General features: G+C 41.8%; 1 protein-coding gene across 2 annotated transcripts in view; it reads right to left on the bottom strand.

The window, feature by feature from the left end:
- LOC122774411 (low-density lipoprotein receptor class A domain-containing protein 4-like) overlaps positions 1 to 26,174 on the bottom strand; it is a 183,753-nt gene that overhangs the window by 90,244 nt on the left and 67,335 nt on the right. For both annotated transcript variants that reach the window (XM_044033653.1, XM_044033652.1), the window contains exon 4: positions 1,574 to 1,714. In XM_044033653.1, the coding sequence (XP_043889588.1) occupies positions 1,574 to 1,714 (141 nt within the window). The remainder of the gene's footprint in view (positions 1 to 1,573; positions 1,715 to 26,174) is intronic.

Below are 26,174 nucleotides of genomic sequence, written 5' to 3'. Positions count from 1 at the left end.
TGCTGTAAAAAGTTTTCTCTCTTCTCCTAAAAGTTGTTGAAAGAGAATGCTGCAGCACATCAAAGTGGCCTGGCAGGCAGCCATCACAGCCCATTGGTGTCCTTCACCCTCTCCCTTTATCTCTCTCTCTCTCTCTCTCTCTCTCCATTGATCGTGATGAGTCGAGGGAACACTCTCATCTCGGTCCCTGGCCAGTGCTGCTCAGCAAGAGGTAGAAGGAGGTGGTTGGTGGGGTGATGAGTGGTGGAGAGTGTGCGTATGAAAGCAGCAAAGGCATTTAAACAAAAAAGTGAAAGGGAATGGAAGCGTGCAAAATCATGTCATTTACCCGTGTCTGTTTTCAGACATGATTCTATTCTAACCCTTTGACAGTTTCTATGCCTTACTAGTGTTTCACTTACGGCCCTGATATACTTCCACGCACATGCCGCCAGCACTGAACTGTAATCTGAAAAAATCAAAAATGTAATTGATTAATGAGTAGGTATATTTGTGTATTGAATATAGGAGTATGGTGCATGTGCATACATGGCGACTGAAAACAGACACAATTTCAGTTCAGAGAGTTTTGTGGAAGAAGAAGAAGAAGAAGGAGAAGGAGGAGAAGGAGAAGAAGGAGAACGCGACAAATAAAGAGCTACAATAGAGGACACCCAGCATTTGGTGTTGTTTCTTCATGGCATGAGGCTGTTTATCACAAGAAGACGACAAGCTTTGTTTTGAGATAAGGCAGCACGCTACACGGACAGACACTGTTGTTTTTTCACTACCATCACACAAAAGCGATGGTTCTCCAGCTGCTTCCTGTACGAGCCGCGCCACTTTGCTTGGTACCCGAGGGGAAGAGTGTGAAAAACAGACGGCACGCATCGGGTTAGTTATTTTGGTGCCCTTCTCGACAAATGACAGAACTGAACCAAACTGGACCACTTGGTGGAAATGGGGCTATATCGAACTCCGTATCAGCCTGTCAGTCAGTGTATCATGTAATATTTACTTCCACCACTGGACATTACTTGGTTGCTGTAAATGTAGTTCCAGCACAAAAGAACCTGAAGGACTATTTCAATGAGCAGAAGCAGAATACACTCAACTCTCCATTATTAAAATCCTTTTGAATCAATATTTTCATCATTATTTATTTATTATTAATTTCATATTCTGAAAAATCATTTATTTTTTAGCAAGTAGCCGTGAAATCAGAGGACTGATGTGACGCGAGGAAGTCATTATCGTGGAAAGACACACACATAAAACAATAAAACATTCAAAACTCAGTGGTGTAGTTCTATCCCATTTCTGTGACGTCTGAGAAAGATGTAGCTTAGGTTGAAATCATTTTTGCTTAGGTTGAAATATTTTATTTTTTTTCCTGTTGATCGGAGATGACGCTTAAAGAACTCAAACTTGTTATGTTCTGACAGTGAGTGCAAAATCATCACTTTAAGAACCTACACGTCACAAAACGTCAAAACTCCATCTGTATCACAGGGGATGAGGACGGAACCTGTGTGGTTTGGTGGTGTGAGGGACATCATGAGTGACAGGTGTAGCATTATCCTGCAGCACTTACAGTTGAAGATGCCTGGCGGCGGGTGCTGGGTGACCACGGGGCAGTTCTCCTCATCGCTGTTATCCCCACAGTTATTCAGCTGGTTGCAGATCAGCGAGCCCAGACGCAAACAATTCCCATTGGTGCAGTGGAACTTGCACTCTGTGAAGGAGGAGGGTGACAACAGGAGAAGAAAAGTGGGTAAAGCTATTCCAAATGTTCAGCTTGAGTAAAGCCTTAAAAGAAACACACACAATTGAGAATAATCACAACACATTTACAGGAGATGTTATGAAAAAAGAAAAAAAACAAAACACCCACAAACATAGAAGAATTGATAAACTACTGTATACCAACAACACAATATTCAAATATTGCAGTTATGTGAAGTCCTAACTGTGCCTTGGAATGTGCAAGGTCGTGTGAAACAATTATTTCTTATCACTTTTTCATTTTACCCAGAAACTCAAATGTAAAAACACAGTTTCTGGGCTGAGTTCAAACAGAAACAGACACAGAAAATGGTCTTCTGTTCAAACCAGCAAATGAATAAATGTATTTTTTTTCTAGTCTTTCCTTTGATGTGCCACTGTCCCGAACAGTGGTGAAAAAAGCTTAAAGCAGCTGTGTTTGAAATCCTTCAGTTAAAGTAACGTATCTATACTCTGACAACGATCAGTCAGTGCGTTTACATGCATGTTAAAAGTCCGATTTTAGTCAGACTAAGACAATAGTTTGGTTTTCTGAGTGTCAAGTAAACATGTTAGTCCGAGTAAAATCAAACTATTCTTACTCGGACTAAAAATACTCGCATTCTGTCCCTTGTCTTTCACCCTGAAGTAGAAAGAGACGATGTGTAAACTGCAGTACTGTTGCCGGAAAAGTACAAACAACACGATAGCATCGGAAAATCATTCATTTTTGGATTTATCCATTTCCTCAGCAGAAAATCAGTCACTTCTCCAGTTTCCCGCATTCACCATTTAAAAAAGCAATGTGCCTTTTAACGGGAATGACAAGCGGAACTATGATTGGCTTAATCGATGCTACACCCTAAACACACCTACACATAATTCAGACATTAAATACAACCCCTTTGTGTCTCGCACCTTCGATGGCCGTTTGTATAGAAACTTTTTTCTATATCACTTCTTTATATAGATAAAATGAAGAAGTGAAGTCGAGTGTTTTATTTACTGCAGCAAAGTGCCCTGCTAACAGGTCTCCTGTGCTGTGAAACCGCTACAGATGGTCCAGGATGCGGCGGCGTTCATTGAGCTCCACCCTTAGCCGTCCACATCAAATTCAGACACTTTTCGTGCGTCGTTCCACGCTGGTGCAAAGACCTACAGAGTGCTACCAGAACAGAGGCGTCCCTGTCTATCTTCAAGAAGAGCATCTTCTGTCGTAGCTGCCCTGCACGATCTCCTTCTGCACTCGGATCCACTTCTGCACTCTCACCCTCTATCAGTCCACTGTCCCCATGGAGTGGATTTCTTTCCAAGACTACTTCTATGTAGATTATTCCTCTCTTGCAAGTCGCTTTGGATAAAAGCGAAAGTCTGCTAAATGCTTCAACGTAAATGTAAAGTCTGTCATCCAATCAGCACGAGGATGAGAAAGGACGAGAGCCCCGAACAAAGGGTTCAAGCAGGACAAGCATGTGAGTCAGATGTTTGTGGTTATCTGTAATGTCTTGCTCCTCTTGAAAGCTACGTGAAATAGGAAGTTGTGACTTCCTGTCTCCTGCAGGAAATGAGATAACTAAGTGCACGTTCCTCGTGGTTCCAGATCCACTTACATCATTTCAGGTACCTCACAAATACATTCATGTTATTCACCAACAAGTATTATTGATATCTTTTTAAGAGAGGGATTTAAAAAAAAAATGTGTTTTCACATCCTTGTTTGCTTCTTGGCAATCTTCCCGTTAGCTACGTTTCTTGGCAAAGTGCCATAACCACGTAGCGTAAACCTCCTCATCATGCAGGTGAATGCAGATGGATGGTGTCTCCAGTTACTTTTTTTACACACCTACTCTGAGTGCAGGCTACAATTGAACCGTAGAAACCCTGTGCATGTGGCGCAGAGAGAGTAATAAGTGTGTGTGTGTGTGGGATTAATGGGACTCATCAGCTCATCTTTGACCCAGAGGTCCGAGAGGATTAAACCAGATGTAAGACAACATCTGATCTCTTCTGTCGTGTTCATTTCCTGTGTTCTAAATAAGATGGCCACAGAATGAAAATAAGCTAATCAGACACAGCGCACCAAGCTCAGCCGAATGTGTTAGTTTGGATGCCGAGAGGATTAAAGCTCAGTAACACAGAACGATCCAGAATGGCACGACAGACCTGACACCAGGCAGCAATACATATAAAAAAAAAGAAAATACAGAAAGTGTTAAATTGTCTTTCGAGAATAATTTCAAATGTTGAGTCTAGCTAATGAGTCATATGGAGAGTACGTGAGGCTCACAAAACTGGACTGATTTAGACAGACACCCACTAAAATATTCAGCTGAATGATGCCTTTGCCATGGCAACAAATCAGTTTCACTCCTGTGCGCCAAACTCATTACTTAAATTGATTACACAGGTCTAATTGACCACTGTAATCAAGTCTCAGTGAGATTTTTCGCACTTCTGGTTGGAATTTGTTCACTTTTTGGAGCTTTTGTCCTTGACGAGGCAACAGATGGAAGATGGAAGCAAAAAGTAATCCTTCACGGGGGAAAGTGGAAGGAAACATTTTAATGAAATCCATTAGGGCCGGTTGGGGAGGGGTCGATGCAGCTGTGTTTAATCAACACGAACAAACACAGTTGGCTCATACCTGCACTTACACCGCGGCATAAACATGGACACACATCGCAGGTCTGCTCCTGCTGCGAGTCCTTTCCGATTCGCCCCGACATTTCTGGCAGTGAGCGACCAAGTGACACTGCACTTTTTCCCTCTAGTTCCTGGCATAACAAGAACAGCTTGTTCTGCTCTTGTCTAGACGAGAGTGGGTGGCAGTGAGGAGGCAAAAGGGGGTGGGGCGGCAGGAAAAGAGATCTGATTCAAAGAACAGACCAGTATGACCATTCTTTGGAGAGAGCCCTCTCCCCTTTCTTCTGAGTGGCAATTAGTGAAGCCTCAGTAAATTGGCCAGCCTCTCCTCTCCTCACTCTGTCTTTCATTTTGTCTCTTCTATCACTCTGATCATCTGTCTAGCCACCTTTTTGAGTCTCATATAATCTTCTGTCTATCCTCCCCTCTCTAGCTCAGTTACTCTCTTATTACTCTCTGAACTTGTCTGCCCTGTCTTCTCTTTCTCCCCTCTATTCATCCTCTTACTTTGTCTCTTTGATTTTACTCTGCAATCATCTTGCTGTCCCACTTCTCTCTCCTCTTCTGTTTTCTCCCCTCCTCTGTCCAGCATCCAGCTCCTGTTCTCCTGCTTTCACATAAATTTGAAGCAAAGCTTTAAAATGTCAGAAAATGCAAGGCAACAGTAAACCTGTCCTGCCCCGGTGAATTACACCGACCCCACCTTTTTCACAAACACAGGCACAGACGCACAGGTTAATTAGTGTGATTTGAAAATGCCAGACTTGAATGGCGAGATAAATGATGCCCCAGCCTCCGCACCCACATCCAACGAGGTTCTGCCAAGATCTGATCAGCAGACACTTAAATCTGAAGGATGAAGAAATGAGTACGACAAAAACAAAGGCACTCTGAAGATCACCATCAAACACGAGGAGGTCAACTACATGTGACACCGTAAATAAAACCAACTGTACACAGGAGACAGATATATTACAGGGAGACGCTCTTATCTAAGAGACAAATGCATTCTTACTGCTGTTAAACCCCAATAATAGTAATAAATAAAAACAAATTGACAAAGTAAAATACACTTTGAAATTGTTAATAGATCTGAAATGAGCATTTTAGTTGACTCGTGAATCTGCTGTAAATAAAAAAGTCCATAACTGCGGCCCCTCATTTTAATGAAAGTAAAATGTTGTTGTTTTTTTTAAAATCTAAATCATTGCACATAAAGTATTGTATGTACATTTACCGTGGACTCACACATGATTGAACAATTGCATCCTCTTCCTCTGACTGATCTTTAAGTAATCTGACTTAAATAGCAGTTTCCCCTCATACATGATTCACTGTAATTGACTGTTTCTCTCAGAAATAATGGGATATTTGTGTGTGTGTCTGTGTGTGTGTGTGTTAACCTGTACGGTAAATGGCCTGTATTTATATTGCGCTTTTCTAGTCTTGATGACCACTCAAAGCTGCTTTACATAATAGGTTTGCCATTCACTTACACAGCAACGTTAAGTGTCCTGCCTGGAAACACATCAGCATGTAGACTAGGATAGAGATTCACTTAATGTTTAAGGTCGTTTTTACACCTAATACTCCACTGCACGATTGGGGACTTGGTTCCCAATCAACCGAACCTTTTGAATAATGTATTCCCCTCCTCGCCTGAAGCGGCGCTGCATCAAGAATTACTGAAGGAGAAGACGAGGCAAACAATGAACAGGAAAACTCGCTCATCTGTTGGTTAATGCAGGGCAACTTCTGTTTCCGCCACATAAGAGCAAAACGTGGAGCTGCACCAAATGCGGTGCACATCAGAGTTCGGTTGCGCTTTCACACCTCCCCAAACTAACCGGACTTACCGAGCAAATGAACTCGGGTTTGACTGATAAAAGTGTGAATGCACCCTGAATCCTTTGAATCACAATTCAGATGTTCTTTCAGAGACTGTTGCTGTTGGCGTATTGTTGGTCGTACCTGCAGCCGCGTCTGGACTGATCTGCATGCTGAACATATTTAAAAGGTGCCATGAGAGGTTTGTTTCATCCCACATAAAAACAAACCTGTTATTTTTTAAATAAAAGTCAGGTAAATAAAGGTAAGATTTTTCCAAGCACTTTTTTATGTTGTTCTGTGAACTTCTATTTTTGTCATCGAACTTTAAGAGTGAGTTTGACTGTTGCCATGGTAATGAACATTAAAGAAAAACAGGATGTGAAGTGCATCACAACTCTAACTGACACGCTAACAAGTAACAACCACAGTTTGGTTAAATCACCTGCAAACTAACACAACTCCCTTTAAGCATTGAATGCATAGACACTGAAAAGCCCAGTATGTAACTTTTAGGAGGATTTACTGGCAGCAATTGAATAAACGCCACATGAGACTGTTTGTATAATTGCTTTAAAATGCTTTACTCATAAATCCTTTATTTGTACTTGTCTTGTGTTTTGAGCTTTTAATGCTGACTGAGTTTATTACACAAAGAAACTAGCAGTTGCTCTACTTCACGTGTAACCAGAGCCACTGGCAGAGGTGACTGTGAGCGGACATGGTTTTCTAAAAATGTCCTCTCGTTCAAAGGTTGTGCTTTTTGGAACAGTGTCTCACCTTCAGTGACAGATCATCTAAACAACATGTAAAAAGTTGTGAAATGATGCATAAGGGGGTTTGTGCAATAGGTTTACATGCATTTCCACCAGAGTGCAACATTAGCACTTTTCTACCATCCAATGTACACAGTTGTTTTATATGTGTATGTACTGTATATGTATACGAGTATGTATGTGTGTGTATGTATATTTCCTCCTTTATGTAACTTTTGTATTTCTGTGAGCTCTCATGTCCTTATGTTTTTGTTTCTCCTGAATGTATTTCCATTTTTACCCCTTTTAACATCAACCTGCCAAGAGGCTACAGGCGGAAATAAGCCTCAGGCTACAGAACCTGGCATATTTACATTTTAATGTGTATTAATATGCATTGTTCCTTTCCTTAAATAAAAAGAAAAAGTTGAAGCTTAGAAAGAGGAACACTGTTTTCAAGTATGGGGGAGGCCACCGTAGCTGTTTTGAAATGACAAAAAGGCAATGGGTTGAAGCAGGGTTTTGATTATTAAAACTTTGTCTGAAGTATCAGACGTTGATAGCAGTCTGATGAAGTGAACCCAGTCCTTGGAACACAGTTGTATGCTGTTCTAAAGAGGCTGACAAAGCATATGGACAATTTTTGATGTTGCAGTCGTCCACCGGGATTTGTGGGTTCTGTTGTCGAATACCCAGGTGGTGCATATGTCAGAGTGAAAATTCATTAATTAGGTTTTATAAAATCTATAAAACCTTAAGATAGCTGCTTAAATCTACCTTTCCTTCTCTTCCCCATCTCCACACCCTTGTGTCTGAACTTCCTATATCAAATTAAAAGCCCTCAGTAGAGTCATACATGTGTGGTTGTGACATCACAATATTGCAGCGACAGCAAAAACCGAGCAGCAGCGGCGGCGGTCGCTTCATTCTACTTCACTGCACTGCAGCCAAGCAGCATTCCCTTTGCTGCCACTATTTCTTTGTGTAGTTATGTAATCAAAAACTTCCTATATCAAATTAAAAGCCCTCTGTAGGGTCATACAGTTGCAGCATCACCATACTGCAGCAACAGCGATAACTTAGCAGCGCAGCAGCAGCAGCAGCAGCAGCAGTCGCTTCATTGTACCAGCCTTCACTGCTGCCAAGCACTATCACTTTATGTAATCAAAGACGAAAAGACTGGTGTTAACTGTATTAAATGTACAAAATAAGACACATTTATGCCACTTCAGTAGAAATACATTTATTTTGCTTCAAAAAAGAGTTGTGAGCCCTGATATTTCACTGAAGTTGAAGCTTTTTTTTATTTAACGCTGACAGAAACTAATTGTTTTATTATCAGTCACATTTCATTCTGTCTGAATTTCAAAGTGACTCAACAGATACTTGCCAAACTAATTGCTGACACATGAAATTGGCAGCAACATTTGAAATGTGCACATCATATTAGCATATCTTGGTTAAAACAATACATTGTGCGTGGCTCTGGATTTTGGCTTGTTTTCCTGCTGTTGTCTCCTTCTGTGTGCTGGCATTTTCTAAATTCTTTTTTCTTTCCCAATTGCAGAGCTAAGACCTAAGCCAGTTTGGGTCCAGCTGAACATAAACACGCAAAAGTAAATCTGGGTGTTAATCCAACTTGATTTGAAAATTTGATTTAGGACCAATTCAGTTTTGTTTACATGCATTTTGAAAGTCTTGTTTTAGTTAGATTATCACAATGATTCACTTTTTATTGTTATAATTTTGCACTGTGAAAGTGTACATTATGTATACTGTAGTGTGCATGTGCACTGGTGTTACTTTTGTTCAATAACTATTTTTGCTTTTCCATTTTTTCTTGGTTTTCAGTATTTTTGATGATTTTTGTGATACAATTAGTTCTGTTTATTTTCTTTCATTTGCATTATTCAATCAAATTAAATATTATTTGTATGGTGCCGATTCATAACCTACATTATCCCAAGGCACTTTACACGATCATCACCTTACAGTTATTAGAGAGAAACCCAACAGGAACACAATGACCAAGCACTTCCCGACACAACCAGACTCAGAGCGCATGACTATCTGCCTCGACCGGTCGGGGAAGGAGAGAGGAGAGAAAGAAGGGGGAAGGGAAGGAGATTAGGGAAGGAGAGGTGGGTGTAAAGAAGAATGGAAAGCAGAGAAGAAGATAGGAGAATCATTCATGTGTCAGTCTTGACCTGTCATGTGACAAGGTGCAGGTGCACATGATGGGTCGCTGCTGCATTTCTCTTTGCCTAAGGAAGGACCCAAAAATGTCACCTGGACGGTTAGAAAGACTTTTTCTGGGAGCAACTATACTGGTGTGAACACGTTTGTTGCCCAGCAGCTAGAGTTGATGGAAGCTGGATGTCTGTGTATGTGCATACTTTATTATATTGTATATTAACATGTCAATCTCTCAACACCTCTGCCAGCTCCAATAATAATAATAATTAAAACCTACATTTTTATTTTCGTTCAGTTTCAAGACATCACGTGACAGCCACAGGTCGTACGCCCTCGGTGCACTGAACCAGTGCTGATGTCTTTGGGTGGTAATATTTGAGTTTGTCTGACAGCACATCTGATCTTATTCAACCACACATCTCTGCCTTGAGTGGACACAGAAACTGAGCAGCTGGGACCAAAACTTAGCTGTAAAAAGAAAAAAAAAAAAACGAAACGTCATAACTTGTATGAGCACGTTCCCTTCCCCTCTCACTGTCTGTCTGCCTGTCTGTCTGTCTGTGTTGACATGGAAGCAGGTAAACAGTGAGCCTTGTTGGCGAGAGCCAGGCCGTGAGGAGAGGGAGGAAGAGGAGCAGAAAGAAAACAGCACAGATGGTATGTGGTGACAATACAGAGGAAGAGGAAGAAAGGGAGGAAAAGGGAAGGGAAGTAACAGAGATGGTGATGATGATGATGATAAGACTGTGGGTGATCAGAGCTTTGAGGATGAAGGTGATAATGAGGATATGATGCGGGGGCAGGCTTATTAAGTAATGGAGCGTGAGATGAAAAGCAAAGACGATAACACTGAAACCAGAATTCTGTGGTACGAAGTGTGTATTGTGACACTCGTGGAAAATTGCATGATGTGTGATATTGACTTTCAGCTGCTTCATTCACTGCAGAGCTGATGCTTCCCATGAATCATCTGTGAAGCAACAAAAAAAAACCCATGCGGTCTCCTCTACCAGGGTGAAACAGCATCCTGTGGTCTGGAAAAAGGAAACGGCGGAAAACTTGGACAAAAGACGTGTGCATGAACTGCACTTTGGCGAGTGTGCGATGTGCGACTGTGCCTGTGATGTAACAAAGTGTCGCAGTCGTCACTTTCCGGTGACAGACTACAGACCAAAGTCTTGTTTTTTCTGGCATCTATACTGACCTTGTTAGGATCAGTAGACACTAAAACCTGGTCCTGATGAAGCAGAACTGGTTACGTTTAGGGTGTAAATTGTGGTTAGATTAAGGTTAGGGTTAGGCACTAACTGGTTATGGTTAAGGTGAGAATGAAAGGAAGTCAGTGTAGTTTCCTAAGAAGCATAGCATGTGTGTGTTCTTGTATTTATACCTTTGTGAGGTCCAAAATACGGAGCCCCAGACATGACATGGTAAAAAATGATTCATAGCCACGAAATAGGTATAATGTGAGCACGAAATGAATAATACTAATAACATTGTCAGGAATTACCAGGAGAGCTGCACAAGTAAAGCGAGCGAAGAGGCCTGGAGCTTCGGGATGGACAGAGATAGTGTGATTGAGTTTTATTTTAGGTTGGGAATGAGTTACAAAGATGTTCTCAAAAGCCTGGCATCGCAAGCGTCGTGCCAAGGTAGTTATCCCCGATAGGATTTGCATCCCCTGCTGTGGGAGCGTGCATGCATTCAGCGAGGCGGAGGTGGTGGCGGGGTTACCTTGCTCCCTGTAAAGTAACCTGGCTCTTAAAATTCAGTCCAAAAACATGCAATTTGGGCATTAGGTAAAGTGGACACAGTCCCTGTGATGGACTGGCGAACTGTCCAGGATGTACCCCACCTATGTCAGATGAGATTGGCACAATGCCCCCCGCGACCCTCGTGTGGAGGATAAAGGGCTACAAGGCCATGGTTGTGATGGTTAAGGTTAGGGTAAGCAATACGTCTCTGATGTGTCCTCACTAAGATACAAAAACAAGTTGTGTGTGTGTGTCTAAATGAGAAACAGTGGGCTGCTTCTGCTGCAGCTGCTGCTCTCAGAGCGGGAACTAGCAGCACTACAGTGTGAAGCATTAAAAAGGATGCAGCTGATGATGTAGTATGCCGTGGCACACTTCACAAACAGCACATACAGACTGGATGAAGGCAATAAGTAGGGCCATTAAAGAACACATGGTCCCCACCATGTCCTCCAGTGTTAGTGCCAAAGTCAGTGTGTTTCTACATCTCTCCAGAAAGGCCGCAAGACTCCCAGTATTGATTTTCTATGTGGAGAGAGAGCTGATTACAATGAGGCATTTTATCATGAGATGAAGCCCTGACAGTAATGTCAGTACTAAGACGGAGGTTTTTTTTTTACATTTTCCTCCTCTCACAAACTGAAAGTTCGTTTCCTTTATCATAAGAGACTGATCAGCTGTTTCTTTACTATAAAGCTGATGTAGGCATGGAGCACCAATAGCTAGTTGCAGGTAGGGCTGCAACTACCTATTATTTTCACAATTGACTAATCCCAAATTGATTCCGTTCTAATGATTTCTTTGTTATATGGAGCAAAGAAACCAGGAAATATTCACATTTAAGAATGTGCTGAAAAATCAGAACATTTGTTTTACTAATGAAAAAACCCTCAGCCGATGAATCGATTATCAAAATAGTAATTGGAGTAATTGTTGTCAGTGAACTTCTAGGTATAAAAGCTCAATATGGTGCCAGTAATACTGTAAGGGCTGCTTTGTAGAACAGGAACTGACTCTCTGTGAACTGCCCTGTGATTGGGCAATTTCTCTCTCGCTTTTTTAACTCCACAATGCCACAACATTAACTTTGTTTGTGACATTTTCCAAAACACGTCGATTGCATCTGAGTTTCTCTTCCAGTCCAGTTGCGACCGACTCAATGTCTTCATTCCAAAAAAGATTTGTTCCAGTTGGAATTTACTATTCCATCGCTTACATGAACACGGAATTCAATTGTCCAATTGTGGTGTGCGTATGCATGTGTCAAGTGCTCAGTCGGAACGGACTATTTTGACTTGTGCAGTGTTGTTTAATTCTCCGGAAGTAGAAGCAGAAGAAGAAGAAGCTTTCGTAGTTAACAAACGGACAAATGTGTCTGCTCGTCCCCTCACTGTCCTCTATCCGTCTTATTTTCCTCCTCTTCCGCGTCCGTGACTTTCCTTTGGAATAAAACATGGATCAGACACCAAAACAGGAAGTCAGAATGACATTTCTTTCCGTATGGGCTGTGACGGATCAGAGTTTGACAGATTTCTATTCCGGTCTGGCTTTTATTCCTACTACTTGTGTGTTTTGGGTAACGATGAATGAGAATCCACACAGAGATGCGTTACTTCACGACTTCAACTGTGTAAGAAGTTGATTTGCTCATGTGATGATTGCTGTCGCTCCCCGTGCGTAAACAGTCCGCGGCGTCCCCGTCAAACGATGCCTAACATTTCCCTTGTGTTCTAAAAATGAAATATCGCTTTTCTTTCATCCAGGGTGGTTTTACTACTTTGAGTATAATGCACAATAAAATGTGGCTTCATACTGAAGAGTAGTCAGGCACTGGGCTCTGCACTTTCTGTGGTTACTGTGAATTGTCTGTGTCAGACTGTTTAATGTCCGCTTGCTCTCTCTCTCTCCCTGTATTTCAGCGGATTTCTTTTTTTGGCTGCTCTCTGCTCTCTCTCTGCTCTCTCTCTCTGCTCTCTCTCTCTGCTCTCTCTCTGCTCTCTCTCTGCTCTCTCTCTCTCTGCCCTCCAGCCTGCATCCTTGATATGAGGCGGCAGCAGGTTTGCAGGGCAGTAAGGTAATAAATGTGTTGCAGATGCGTCTGTGAGCCATGAAGAATTGGGGCATCTTTCCAAACTGCTGTCCCTCTGCTCCACTCCTCTTTATCTTTTCACTGCTCTTTTTAGCTCACACTCTCTCCCTCTCTCACTGTGTCTCTGGTCATCTCGTCCTCTTTTGTCCGTCTCCTCTCCTTCAACGCTTGCCACGTTTTATATTATTTACTGGTATTTACACATGATTATGTAGAGGGGGCGTTACCGGGTAATAGGCAGAGAAAAAGACACACATCCGTGTATGATTCAGCACATAAAACACTGACAAGCAACCCGGATTTAATAACAGGAGAATTGTCCGTCTATGTGAATCTGTCTCTCCCAAAAGCCTTGTGGTTATTTTGCCTGATACTTTCCTTTTTTCTCTTTTCAACTCATCATCCTTTTCTCAGTATCCTCTCGTGTCTCACCTCGTCCTCCCCTCTCCTCTCCCTGACTCCACCAGGATAATTAAGCATGTCAGAGTTGTGCTGACTTGGCGCAATTGACATTCATAGTGAAGGGGGGAATGAGAGAGAGAAAGAGAGAGAGAGAGAGAGTGACAGAAAGAGGGAGAGAGGTAGAGAGACCTTCAGGCTGTCTCCTCTCTGCAGTCCAGACAATGCATCACTACTGCTCTGCACAGTGTGTGTGTGTGTGTGTGTGTTTTCTGGCCAGAAAGGGAATGTACTTGTGTATGCCTCAGGGTGATGTTGCCGTGCTATATGGCAGCAAAGTTACACTGTGTTTGAACCTTCTCCATCGACTTTGTCCCAGAGGCGACTCCTCGCACGTGCTTGACACCGCGTGTGCATTTCCACACATGTGAAGGAATGATTGCATGAGGAGAAGGTCATGTTGCTTTCATATATTTTTTTTTCTTTTACACTATGGGAAACATTCCATTCCATGTTGCCTTCAATGCACTGGAGCAGTGCTGAATGCTTTCTTCAGCTTTATCCTTCCTACATTTTAATTTGAAAAAAGGTGTTTTCCAGCTAGGGCCACACAGTTGGTGTAGTGGTTAGAAGACCTGGGTTTGAGACCCGGTCCGAACAAGGGCCTTTCTGCATGGACTTCTGCATACAGATACTGAGGCTGCAACTCAGATTATTTTCATAATCGATTATTTTCTCGATTGAGCGAGTAATCGCTTGGTCCATAACATGTTGATCAGCTGTCTTGTTTTGTCCACGAACCAAAATTATTCAGTTCTGATGATTTATTTGTTATGTGGAGTAAATAAACCAGGAAATATTCACAGCTAAGAGCTGAAAAATCAGAAATCTAAAGATTTTTCGATTTTCAAAATAGTTGACGATTAATTTAGTAATCGCTTTAGCCCTAATCATGTGACCATTCCGGAAAATTAAAAGTTAATGTTCGTAGAACTTTTCATTTACAGCCGACAGTCAAGTTGTGGCCAATGGGTGTTCAATATCAGTGGAAACAGCAGTTTCTAATGTGAAATGTGGAAAGGCTGCGTATCCAGTGCAGAATTGATGTGTTTTTAAAACAGAGTATAGATGTAGCCTTACCACTGTGGAATCATTTAACCTGTGTACATTAACATTATCGCCCCGCAGTACAGTAGCAGTCTATTCCTCCCTGATATCAATATTTTATTGCTGTGCAATAATAAGCCTATGAAACTCCACTAAAGAGACTCTATGGAGTCTTCAATTATCAGTGGTTTTGCTGAGTAGAGACGGACAAATTGTAAAATAGAGGTGAGACAAAAAAATGCTGATATGTGTCCACAGGAGCTGCTGGTTTGGTACTTTTGTGTCACTTCGGTAAATCCGGGCAAAGGGTTTCAAACACCAAAGTGACAAGATGACACATTTGAACTTAATAATGGAGGCAGCAGTGGATTAACAACTGCTGTGTGCCCTGATTTCTGCTACAGAATCTGGTGCAGGAGAGTGAACAGTTTACAAAATTCTATTTGGACTTAAACAGTATTTATGTGTCCCTGAGGGCAGGTATGTTATCAGTGAGAGTGAGTGTTCAGCTTCCAGATAATTTCATGGCAACAGCATGCTCGACCAAAGTCAGTGTTGATAATATGTCACCTCATACAGACACACTTCAAAAACAACCTAAACTATCTCTTTATATTCACTGCCTGACCTCAGCTTTGAGGACAGACTCCGTGCAACTTTGTAATTTGGTTAGAGACACTAAGTGTAAAGTCTGTTGTCCATGGAAACTGACTTATCCGTTGTTATGACGATAAATATAAGAATAAACACAAGGTGGAAATTGAATGGCGGAACAATGAGACTTTGTTCTTCTGTGATAAACTGCATCTACTTTGAACTTGTCTGGCAAGTATGTATATTTAATGTAGATGTTTCTTTGGAAACGTACACAGTTTGAGTTCAAACATCTGGATACACCGAAACCATCACTCCAGCCATGTGGAGGTAAAATATCAGCCTGTAATTTTATGTTTCTCAGCCTGGAGCCTGACCCAGCTGCAGGGCCAGTCTGTCATTTGCACAGAGTGACATGCTAACAACACAAGTGATGTTCACATTTTTCTCCTTTTGAAAGGGACATCAGGATGTGCCATTTGGCCATAGATTAAACCACGTTCCCTGTGTGACTTGGATATTAATTTCATAAATTAATGACCTGTTTGAGCCAGTTGGTCAGTCTCATTTGAATATACATCAGCCGTAATTGGTTGGGAATAAGCTGAACATGCTTTACACGCTGAGTTAAACCCACAAGTCTGCCAGGTTTATGACCTCATGCAGCACTTTATGCACTCACACATAATGCAAGTGCATGTGCACTACAGTACATGCATTTATATACAAAACAAGACAGGTGATGTCTTTACTTGACGGTAATAACGCCGCAGTTTGACCAAAAGACTCTAGCCAGTTTATTCCGGTTCACTTTCCTCCATAACAGACTTATCAGTGCATTACTCAGACAAGAAATGATATTTGAAAGTGTTGCAGCGGAAGGTGCTCAGAGAGCACCAGGTTAATATTCACTGGTTAGCATCTACAGTGAGAAACCTCATAAATATGTCCTCAGGTTGCTTGCTCACTGTCAGGTTTAACGCTCGGCCCACGCATCGCCCACACACGTGACTAAAGTACAGACAGATACACACACGTACACACACAAACGTGCACTGCACAGACACACTTACGCACGAAGCACACCTCCACCCGTGCAAACACACACATAATTCGCACACACGCCCACGCGGTACCTAGCCGAGCTAGCAGTGGATCTCTGCAGGAGGGTTGGCGCCGACAGGCTGAGCCAAAATAACATCTTAAACTCAGTAACCTCAGCCATCACATCAACAGCTGAATCAGAGCAGATAGGTACAGTCTGAGGCTGTTCCACTAAACAAATCAAGGCTGGTTAAACAACCATGAAAACGATGTGCCCTTGCTGCCGGAGACGACAGCAGTCTGTGAAGGAAATGTTTCGAAAATGGCTGTTATACATTTGTGTCATCATCCAGTTTGTTCAACTGTCTCACAGAAGCATCGTGGATGCGAGAGAGAGGCAGTGAAGGAGCCTTGCACATGCTGAGGAGCCTGTGCAGGGCTCTTCTTTAAAACAGAATCACACATTTCTCAGATTGAAAATATGCTCAGGATATCTTTGATCTGTAAAGATGCGTCCTGAAACAGCATAATGTCCATTCAAACGAGTGGTGCTGTTCCATTATACAGTTCTAGCACTACTCAGCTCTACTCAGTTTGGGTATCAGACACGTTGTTGACTACCATCACTTCATAGTACCTCCTCAGCTGCCGTCACTTCCTCCTGATAGACCGTCTCGTTTCTCTCTGGATCCTGTCATCCGCCACCAAACACAGGAACGTGCGCTCCTCGTCGATATACACCACGGTGTATTTTTGTGGACTGCAGCCATGTATGCTCGCTGAAACGCTCTTGCCGGTTTTTAAAAACGTCGGACGTCGCGCTCATAACTCTTCCAGTGACGACACTCTCTGACCAATCAGTGGCCAGCAGTCTGTTGACGTCACATTTTAGTATCAGCTCAGCTCGCAGGGAACCATAAAAATGCCAAAAATTGCTAATGGAAAAGCAAAAATAAACTGAGTAGATTCGATTCAACCCTGAGTCATGCTAGAACTGTACAATGGAAAATTCCCTTTTGACTTAAGTGGAGGTCAGACTACAGATTTTATGCATAATTATAGCACAATCTGACAGATGTAGGGTGTCGAAACCTGTCGACCCTAAAAAAAATCAATCGTTTTATAGAGTATTTTCTGCTAGTGTTCCATTACGTCAGGGAAATTGACCAATAAGAGCTCAGATTGCTCTGCACGTGCAAAAGTGATGAGCAAAAACAAAAATGGAGAAGCAAAAGAGTGATAAAGTTTGACTCGCAACCCCACACAACAAGTTTCGTACACACAACTTCAAACACCAGAGTTTGTTTACGTTCTTGTTTGTGGGTGTCGTGTAGCCCCGCCCCATGATCCAGCCCCTCTTCCCCTTAACGTCATGCTTGTCTTACTCGACCAACGTGACCATTTAACAGAGCAAAAGCTTGTGTAGTCTGACCTCGACATGACAGCCCTTCGTCACAATAATAGTAATAATCACGATTTTTTTTTATTATTCTTGGAAAACCTTAAACCCATTGAAGTCATGTAGGCACAAACTTTAACATGGTGATAGATCAGAGCAAGTTCACATGAAATATTAACTCATTCAATGGGTAAAGCACTTAATGGTTGAAATGGTCTTTGTTATACGATAATGGCCATTAGTGGTTTGCAGTGTGTTTAACTGGGGTCAACCACCTCGGACGGAACAGTTTTCACTCCAGCTCTCTTCGTGAATGGCAGTGGCCTTCACTGCCATTCACGATCGTTCAAATCGTTCAAAAAGAATCAAAATTCGAAATTGTCACGTTATTGACTTGTTTCTTAAAGCAGAGATAAGCTGTACTTCTTTTCCCTGTCGCATTTGAAGTGTGAACGAGCCTTAATAAACACAGAGATAACATTTAAAAAAAAGGCCAGCAAACATGACAACACAAAATATTATTATTTGAAAATTAGCTATATTACATTAGCTATAACAGCTTCCTCGAGATTTTAAAGGGTTTCTATGGGAATTTGTGTCCATTCATTCTGCAGAGCATTTATGAGGTCAGGCACCGATGTTGGACGAGAAGGCCTGGCTCACAATCGCTGTTCCAGTTTATCCCAAAGGTGCTCGATGGGGTTGAGGTCAGGGCTCTGTGCAGGCCAGTTAAGTTCTTCCACAACAAACTCGTCACTGGGGCACAGTCATGTCGGAATAGAAAAGAGCTTTCCTCAAACTGTTGCCACAAAATGGAAAAAAAATAGCATTGTCCAAAACGTCTGGGTACGCTGAAGTGTTAAGATTGTCCTTCATTGGAGATAAGGGGCCGAGCCCAAAGCCTGATTGAAACACCTGAATTCAATACTTAAGAGGCGTGGCCAAATACTTTTGTCCATAAAATGCGTCTTGGTTTCCACTCCCTTATATACTCCATAAATGATGTCGCTCTTCTTTACTGATACGCTTGAAGTGCACACTGTGACTTACATGTGCTTATTTTACTGCCATGTCTGCCATGACCGAACAATTATTTTATTTAACAGATTATTCACTTATACAAAACATACTTCTGCCAATAAAGCCTCCTTAAAGCCTCCTAAATGTTGCACACTGGGCTTCGAAGACCGACGTGTTTTTAAATTATTAGTTCATTATAGTCGGAGGTGAGCAGAATTTAATTTAAATGAACACACACCTGCGTGCGCACACAGTTCCACATTCACAGCGACACACACACAGACACATGCAATTATCTTGTAATACATCTTGCAATTACAGTGAACTGATTTGGTGCATAATTTACATACACACACACATGATGCTGACCAATAGCCACTATAATGGAGCGGTGTTTTATACAGTCTTTGTTGTTTTTAGACGATAGTTAACGACCTGTACAGTTGTTTTTAATGCATGTTAGTGTTTGTAGTGCTGGGTGAATAACACGACTGCCTGTATTTTGTTGCTGATGCTACAGTGTTGGAGTAAATCCATTCCTGTAGTAACAAGTGTGTGGGGTCACGGAAAAAGAGACAATTAAACATCTTAAAAATTAAACATCTCAACACTCGATAATGAGGCAGACGTGAACTTTATCACGGGAGTTGACGGCTCAAAATATTTTGAGTCTACGTCTTCCCACCCCTTTTCGAATATGTAAATTAAATCACTGTGTTGTTTTTCTTCCTCAGGTTGTTTTTGATGCTCCACTTTTGCATCATTATTATTTGCTGTTGTTGTTGCTTATTTCATTTTTATATATGGTTTGCCTGTTCGAAATAAACTACTTCACTACTATTCATTTCATGCACATACCAATTAGTGATGGTGAATGTGATCTCTGCATTTAACCCATCCTTATTACACACCAGGAGAGAACATACACAAACTGGGTGCAGGAGCAGAGGGCAACACTTATCTGCGCCCGGGAAGCAATGATGGGTGCCTTGCTCAGGGGCACCCCAGGTCTTGACTTGTCCCAGGATTTGAACCAGCAACCCAATCCCAATTCCAAAGAAGGACAGAAAGCTTGCACTCAGCTGTAATGTCTGTTATTGTCTGACCGAACTCTTAACTCTGTGACTCTGAACCTACTTTGTCTTGTTGTTTTACAGAAAAGCGTCAGTCAGGAGGTTTTCCACTTGCTCCTACAGACTCTACCACTGCTGTCTGTGCTATATGTAGAAGGAGCCAACTGATTAGTCAAACTGTGAATATTCTGTGTCCTCACTTACCAGCATGACGCCTACGTCTATCTATCATAAGCAACCCTAATCACTGGTACACTCCAGTACTGTATACTCCAATATAAGCCCAGGGAAGCTCTTCTCTAAACTTAACCTTGTAGTAAATGCTTCAAGTATTTTGTGCTTCAGACTATTATATATTATTAAAAGTAGAAGTGGAAGAATTGATGCTCCTTTTTTTATTATAGATTTATTATAGATTGTTTATGATAGATTTAGCCAGACAGTGCTGCTGTAATTGCTTGTCTGCATGTCAGTGATTATGTATGTGGTGCTAATTACTGGTGGGAAATTGAATCACTGAATTCAGTCTTTACTTTACGAGTTCTGACAACAAGCCCAACTTCATCAAAAGTAGTTTCTGACAATGTCAAAGTTGCTACGCCTTCATATACTGTAAACATATATATATTTATATACAGGCTCCGAACAGAACTGAAACACTGAAAAAAAAGCTCTAAAAGTCCACCTCAACAATCAATGTGACATGGATGTGACTGGATCAGAATTATGCCTAGTGAGACCAGCACATAGAGAGGTACACAGACAGACAGAGAGACAGACAGCCAGACAGTAGATCTGAGTCTCAGCCCCAGGCAGCAGTAGGTGGGCAGAGGGGTAGAAGGTCGTCCTCTAATAACCCTGAGCTGTCAGTCACTTTATAGACGAGTAAGGGCTCCACATTTCTACAGCTCAATATGTCTTGCCTGTGGAGGGAGACCACACTGTGAGAAACGGAGCGGGGGGGGAGCTGTCTGTGACAGACAGAGTGAGATAAAGGGAGATGGACAAAAAAAGGGGGACCACCAAGAGAGACGAGGAGTGAGGAAATGTGTCGGATACAGAAAAGAGAATAAGAAAGGAGAGGGTGGACTGTTATTGAGAGTGACTCTGTAGTATTGTCTCCGTATAGCCGTCTCAAATGGAGCTGTAGGCAAAGAAAAAGTGCAACATAAACTTTTCCACATTTCTAATTTCTAAATCGCCTATGTTTTCCTTTATTGAATAGACACGTGTTCGCGTCTTCCTCTATAGTTGCTTCTATCAAAAGAAGATGAATTAAAGTGGAATTCGGACTAAAATGCAACCCTGAACCAGCGTGTCCAACTGTTCTCATTTTGTTAACTGCACATGGTAGAAGTCGCTAAATGAAAAGCCTTGGAACACTGGACACCATGTTTCATGCACTTTATTCATACATTAAAAATATTTTATGAACCTGAAAAGAGTCAATGCACGCTTCCAATTTAGAAACCTAATTTCGCTGGGCAATATAGTGGCCTTGTACGGGACCACGGGCAATTTTTGCTTCCAACAGGTGCACGTTCAAGAAAGGGTGCTGTTGACAATGTGACATTCAAAAGTTGTTTTTTTTTGCAGAATATGCAAGTTGAAATCACAAAGAAGCCACTCCATGCTTCAAATCACAGTTTTGGGAGTCTTTAAACCATAAACTTTGTATTTGATTTGGTTTGTTTAAGAGGAAATTTGCACTGTGCACTGATTCCTAGTTGGGGGTGTGGTGATACCACAGTAAATTAGCATACTGAGCTTCTCTCCTTTCCTCTTTAGTTTTGGGTTTAATTGGGTTTTCCTTTTCTTTGACCACAAACTAATCATAATTCTGTGCACTTTATTCAAAATAAATTAAATTCAAAGTAATCAATTTGGCCTCCCAGAAAAACAAACACTGTTGTGTTTTGTTTTGTTTCGAACTGTTAAGTGTAAGATTTGTACATTTTGTAAAATAAAATGTTTTCAACATTATTTCCTTATTTCGGGCAAAGTTTAACAAGGATTTTTTTGTATAATTTTGTGTCCGGATAAGGGATTAAATGAGGGAGAAAATACAGAAGAGAGTGAGTGGGAAAGGAAGAACTTACATGAAAAAATAAGGAAGGCAGAAGGTGTCCAGAGGGGGGAAAGAAGGGATGAAGCTATCATGGTTAGCATCAAGGATGACGCCAACGAGGGGAAAACAATACTAAAGGGAAGAAAACCAGTGCGAGGTGAATTTTTCCTAACATGACCTTGGTCAGCTATCTCCTCCTGCCACACCTGAGAACATCATGCATACAATAACACGTTTGGCAGGAAAAACACACAGCTCAGTGAAGGCCATACATTGTGCAAAGTGTGTGTATTCTACCTATTTTAAGGAAGACGTTTAAACACAATCTTATGTTAACCTTGCAGCTATTCACCACGAGTGTCTGCCTCCGCGAGAATGTCGATGTGTTTGTCTCTCACTGCTCGGTGATTTTATTCCCAACTCTATAAAGTGATTTCTTCACATCTGCACTAGTTGGCCACAGTACATATATTATTTGCAGGATGTGTATACATATTTACAGGAAAGAGGGTGTGTAGAGATCTGAAAAGCAACGCATTAATCAAAATGTTAACCACACAGGGAACATACTGCATGTCAGCCCCTCGAGGGCCGTGTTAAATGTAATTAAGTCGTAGGGAACAACAGAAAGCATTCGGTTAAGTTACAAGTAAATCTGCCAGTGGGTGAGTGAGTTTTTCTATATGCTGACAAAGTAAGATGTCTGTCTCAGAGCGATCCCATGTTCCTCAGAATAAGGAACTGTCAGTCGCTGTGTGCTCCAGGTCTTTCAATCCAGCATACTTCACCCGCGAGTGGAATTGCTTTGGCAAAATTGGTCAAGAGTGGAGGAGGCACGTTCTTGTGTGGTTAGCAGTGGAAATGGAGACGTCAGAGGAGCGGCTCCAACATCTCAGCTAACACAGAAGACAAGGTGGTATTTACTTGGTATTTACGTGCATGTGCTTTACAAACAATATCGCATTTCGGTTACTGAGACTCTGAGTGCGTTTACATGCACGTTAAAAGTCTGATTTTAGTCGGACTAAGACAATAATTTGGTTAGTCTGCCTAAAATACAGCTAGTCATAGTCGGACTAACATACCCGGATAATGTCATTCATAGTCTGATTACCCCTACATGTATAGGCTCAGTCAGACTGGACTGGTCTTAGACCCGAAAGTAGAAGGACAGGACTAAACTTTTGACTGGTCGTGTATAAACTGCAGTACTGTTGCCAGATATCATACAGCCATAGCAGGTACGACACATACAGAACCACAGCATGATCCATCTCACCGTCCATTTGGCCGCTTGCTGTCTGTTTTTCTGTGACCTAAAGGTCACCAGGAAACTGATTCAATACACACTAGCATATAGAGAGATTCAGCTCCACCTTTGGAGGTAGAGTCAGATGTACACGGCCAAGAAATCAATAAAATGTTCTCCTACGCATGTATACTTGGACTGTGCAAGTTGTCCGATTGCCTGTCTTAGTCAGACTACGACCCTAGCTTGATTAAACTGTGCATGTAAACAAACTGAGTGAAAAGCTTGAGCTAAAATCTGTTTTAAACAAATCTATATTCTGTCTCTCAGTCTGAAGTTTCTGAAGGTAAATTTAGCAGAAACTTTTTCGAGAATCTTGCAAAACTTTATCCAATCTGGAGCCAGAACTTCACAAAAAAGTTTCTCTCTGCTTGTGAGGTGAGACTGTTTGCCAGTGAATAAATATTAGTGGAAACATTGCTGATAAAGCTGAGGATGATGGAAATGAGACAGAATGTTACAAAGAAAAAGCAGTGGATGAAAAAAAAAAGAAAAACCACAATGTTTGACTTCCTGTTATTTATGTGAACCAACCATTTCGTTTTCTTTCCATCCACACATGGTGACTTAATAACTTCTCTTCTCAGGACTGTGTAGGTGGGTACACACTGCACATGATTGACATTTGCTTCACTTTCCTGAGCTTTGTGTCACTATCTGCTCCTCAGTTCCCTTTGGCCCCCGTTTCCAGCCCCTGCTCATTTCTCCCTGACTAAGTCCCTTAGTCTCTTCATCTCCCCACACCTGTCATTTTCTGTCCACCCACTAGATGTGCCCAGACTTTTTCTCTGTCTCCTTACCCACCTACTCATCAGTTTCTTATCTTTTACTATCTAATTACTCGAGGTTGCCTGCCCACTCACACTTCTGTTACTTCATCACCTTAGCTACTATTTAAACTTACCATTGTCACCTTTTCTTGGCTGAATAATCTGTTTATGCTCCCATGCTACCTGTGTTTAATGAAGTGTTGTTTGTGCCTGCCTGTCAACAGCCTATTTTCATCAAATATATATTGAATATGCATCTTGGTCGTGATATAGCAAAGGCATTTGCCTGTAATAGAATACCACAACAGTATGGTAGCCAGCCACATTCTAGCCTTCAGCCTTTAACACTCATGTCGGTGAGTCTGCAGTCTTCCTGTCATTCGCCATCTACGCCACCATTTTTCAGACTCAAATCCTTTTCAATTTCAGTGAACTGTTCAAGGAGCCAGACTGACATCCTGCAGCCATCTTTCAAAGGTAATCACCTGGCCATTCTCACAGCTCTGTGAAGGACACAGAGAAAGATGTGGCTGCCATTGCTCTGTTTTGCCATGGGACTCGTCAGCTGCTAAACACTACAGAGCCTGAGCTAACAAGTGAACCACAGCCTCAGGTGCTCAGAGACCCAGAGCCTCTGCTGCCAAGTACTGCAATCTCACTTACCAATTGACCTGACGCCGCTGATGCCCAGTGCCGCAGAGTCTCAGCTACCAACTAACCTGGAGTGTCCACTCCGGTGCTACAGTATGATGGACACTCAGCCAGACCCTGAGCTCCACTCAAAGTGGACATCCTCAAAGACAGCCTGTCTTTTCTTGAAATCTTGAGATCTCAGCCATTGCTTGTTCCTGAGTATTGCCCTGAGTTAAATGTCAAAACTGCCTCTCTGATCTCCTTTCAGCGACCCCTACCAATTCCCTGCCCAATGTCTAGATGGTAGCTCCTCTTGATGACCTAGCTGATATCAACTCAGTAGCCGGTACTATCACGAGAGAACTTCTCCGACCATTTTCCCTCGTCTCATATCAGACCACCCGTGCAAAGGTCCAATTGCCGGTCTCCTTTCAATCTTTTAGCTTGTTCAGTTTGCCGTATTCTCCTTCTATACTGATCACTCACCCGGACCTCTTCATCCTACTCTGCTGGACTTAACAGATGAAGCATCTTTGCTTCATCATGCTGCCTTTGACTCTGCATTCGAGTCCTCCCTGCCTGCGCTGTTATCAGCATATGTTGTGCCTGTTCAGAATGGATCAATTACACCTTTTTTTTCTCATCGCTGACACATTAAATTTGGTTACATGATGTCTTATCCGCCATGACAACATGTGTGAGTACACACTGGGCCTTGAACAGACCCGTCACTCTAAGTAACAATGACAGCACACACAATTTGACTATTAATTGACTCCTAGTTATTATCAATTCCATTAACAATGGCCCCTTTCTTTTCAAAGTGTCTATTTGCCTTTGTGCTTTTCCTCCAGTCAGATAACAAAAAACATCACCTGTTCAACATAAAAGAAAATAAGACAGAAATAAAAATTTAAAAAGTCAATGACACACACAATGTGGAGCTGGAGTATAAACTAAAACACAGGAGAAAGTCAGTATACGGGAAGAACAAAGAAGACTATCAATTCACTGTGTTCCATTGTCTGCAAGAACGCCGTCAATACTGTTGCTCTGAGAGATTTAATTAAAGATAATGCATCATTCTTATAACTGTATCTGCTTCTTTGTATCTGCATAAAATCAATTTAATGCAGGGTGCACTCATCTCGACTTCATTTCTGTGGGTGTACATGTTTTCAAACGCTACTATTTTGTAAAATTGGACAGACTTCACCTCGTGATTAATCTGAGGCGAGTCAGCGTTTCACAAGTCTTAACCCTTTCATTAAGGGGAGGGCTATCGCCCCCCAGACGGCGAGATCACTCTCCTGTAAGCCTGCGTACGACTTCAATTACAACAATCATAATTAGAGTAAGTGATAATGTTTTAATGAGAAACTATTAAACTCCAGTCTACAGAGGCTAATATTGTCGGCAGCACAGTGCCCATTATTTCCAGCGAGAGCTGCTTTTCTCTCTGCAGCGGTCGACACTCTTCTCCTTAAAGACTATGACCTGTTCAATTCCCTCATAAATGTCAATACGCACAGAAATGGCACTCATTCATACCGTTCATGTCATCTAGAGGAAGATATAGATAAATCAGCAAGATTGTCTAATTGCAGAAAACTTGTTTCAGCAAGTTTCATTTTACAGTTCTCTGGATAGATGTGCCTGCAATGCATTCTGGGAAACCATGGCTATCCGTGAATTCTTTCACCATTAACAGTCAAAAGGTGTTTCTTTTTCTTTCTCTTTTTTTTACACAT

The sequence above is a fragment of the Solea senegalensis genome, linkage group LG9, assembly GCF_019176455.1.
Source record: "Solea senegalensis isolate Sse05_10M linkage group LG9, IFAPA_SoseM_1, whole genome shotgun sequence".
NCBI lineage: Eukaryota > Metazoa > Chordata > Actinopteri > Pleuronectiformes > Soleidae > Solea > Solea senegalensis.
Note: the sequence above shows the minus strand (reverse complement) of the source record. Positions and strands in the feature narration are given on the sequence as shown.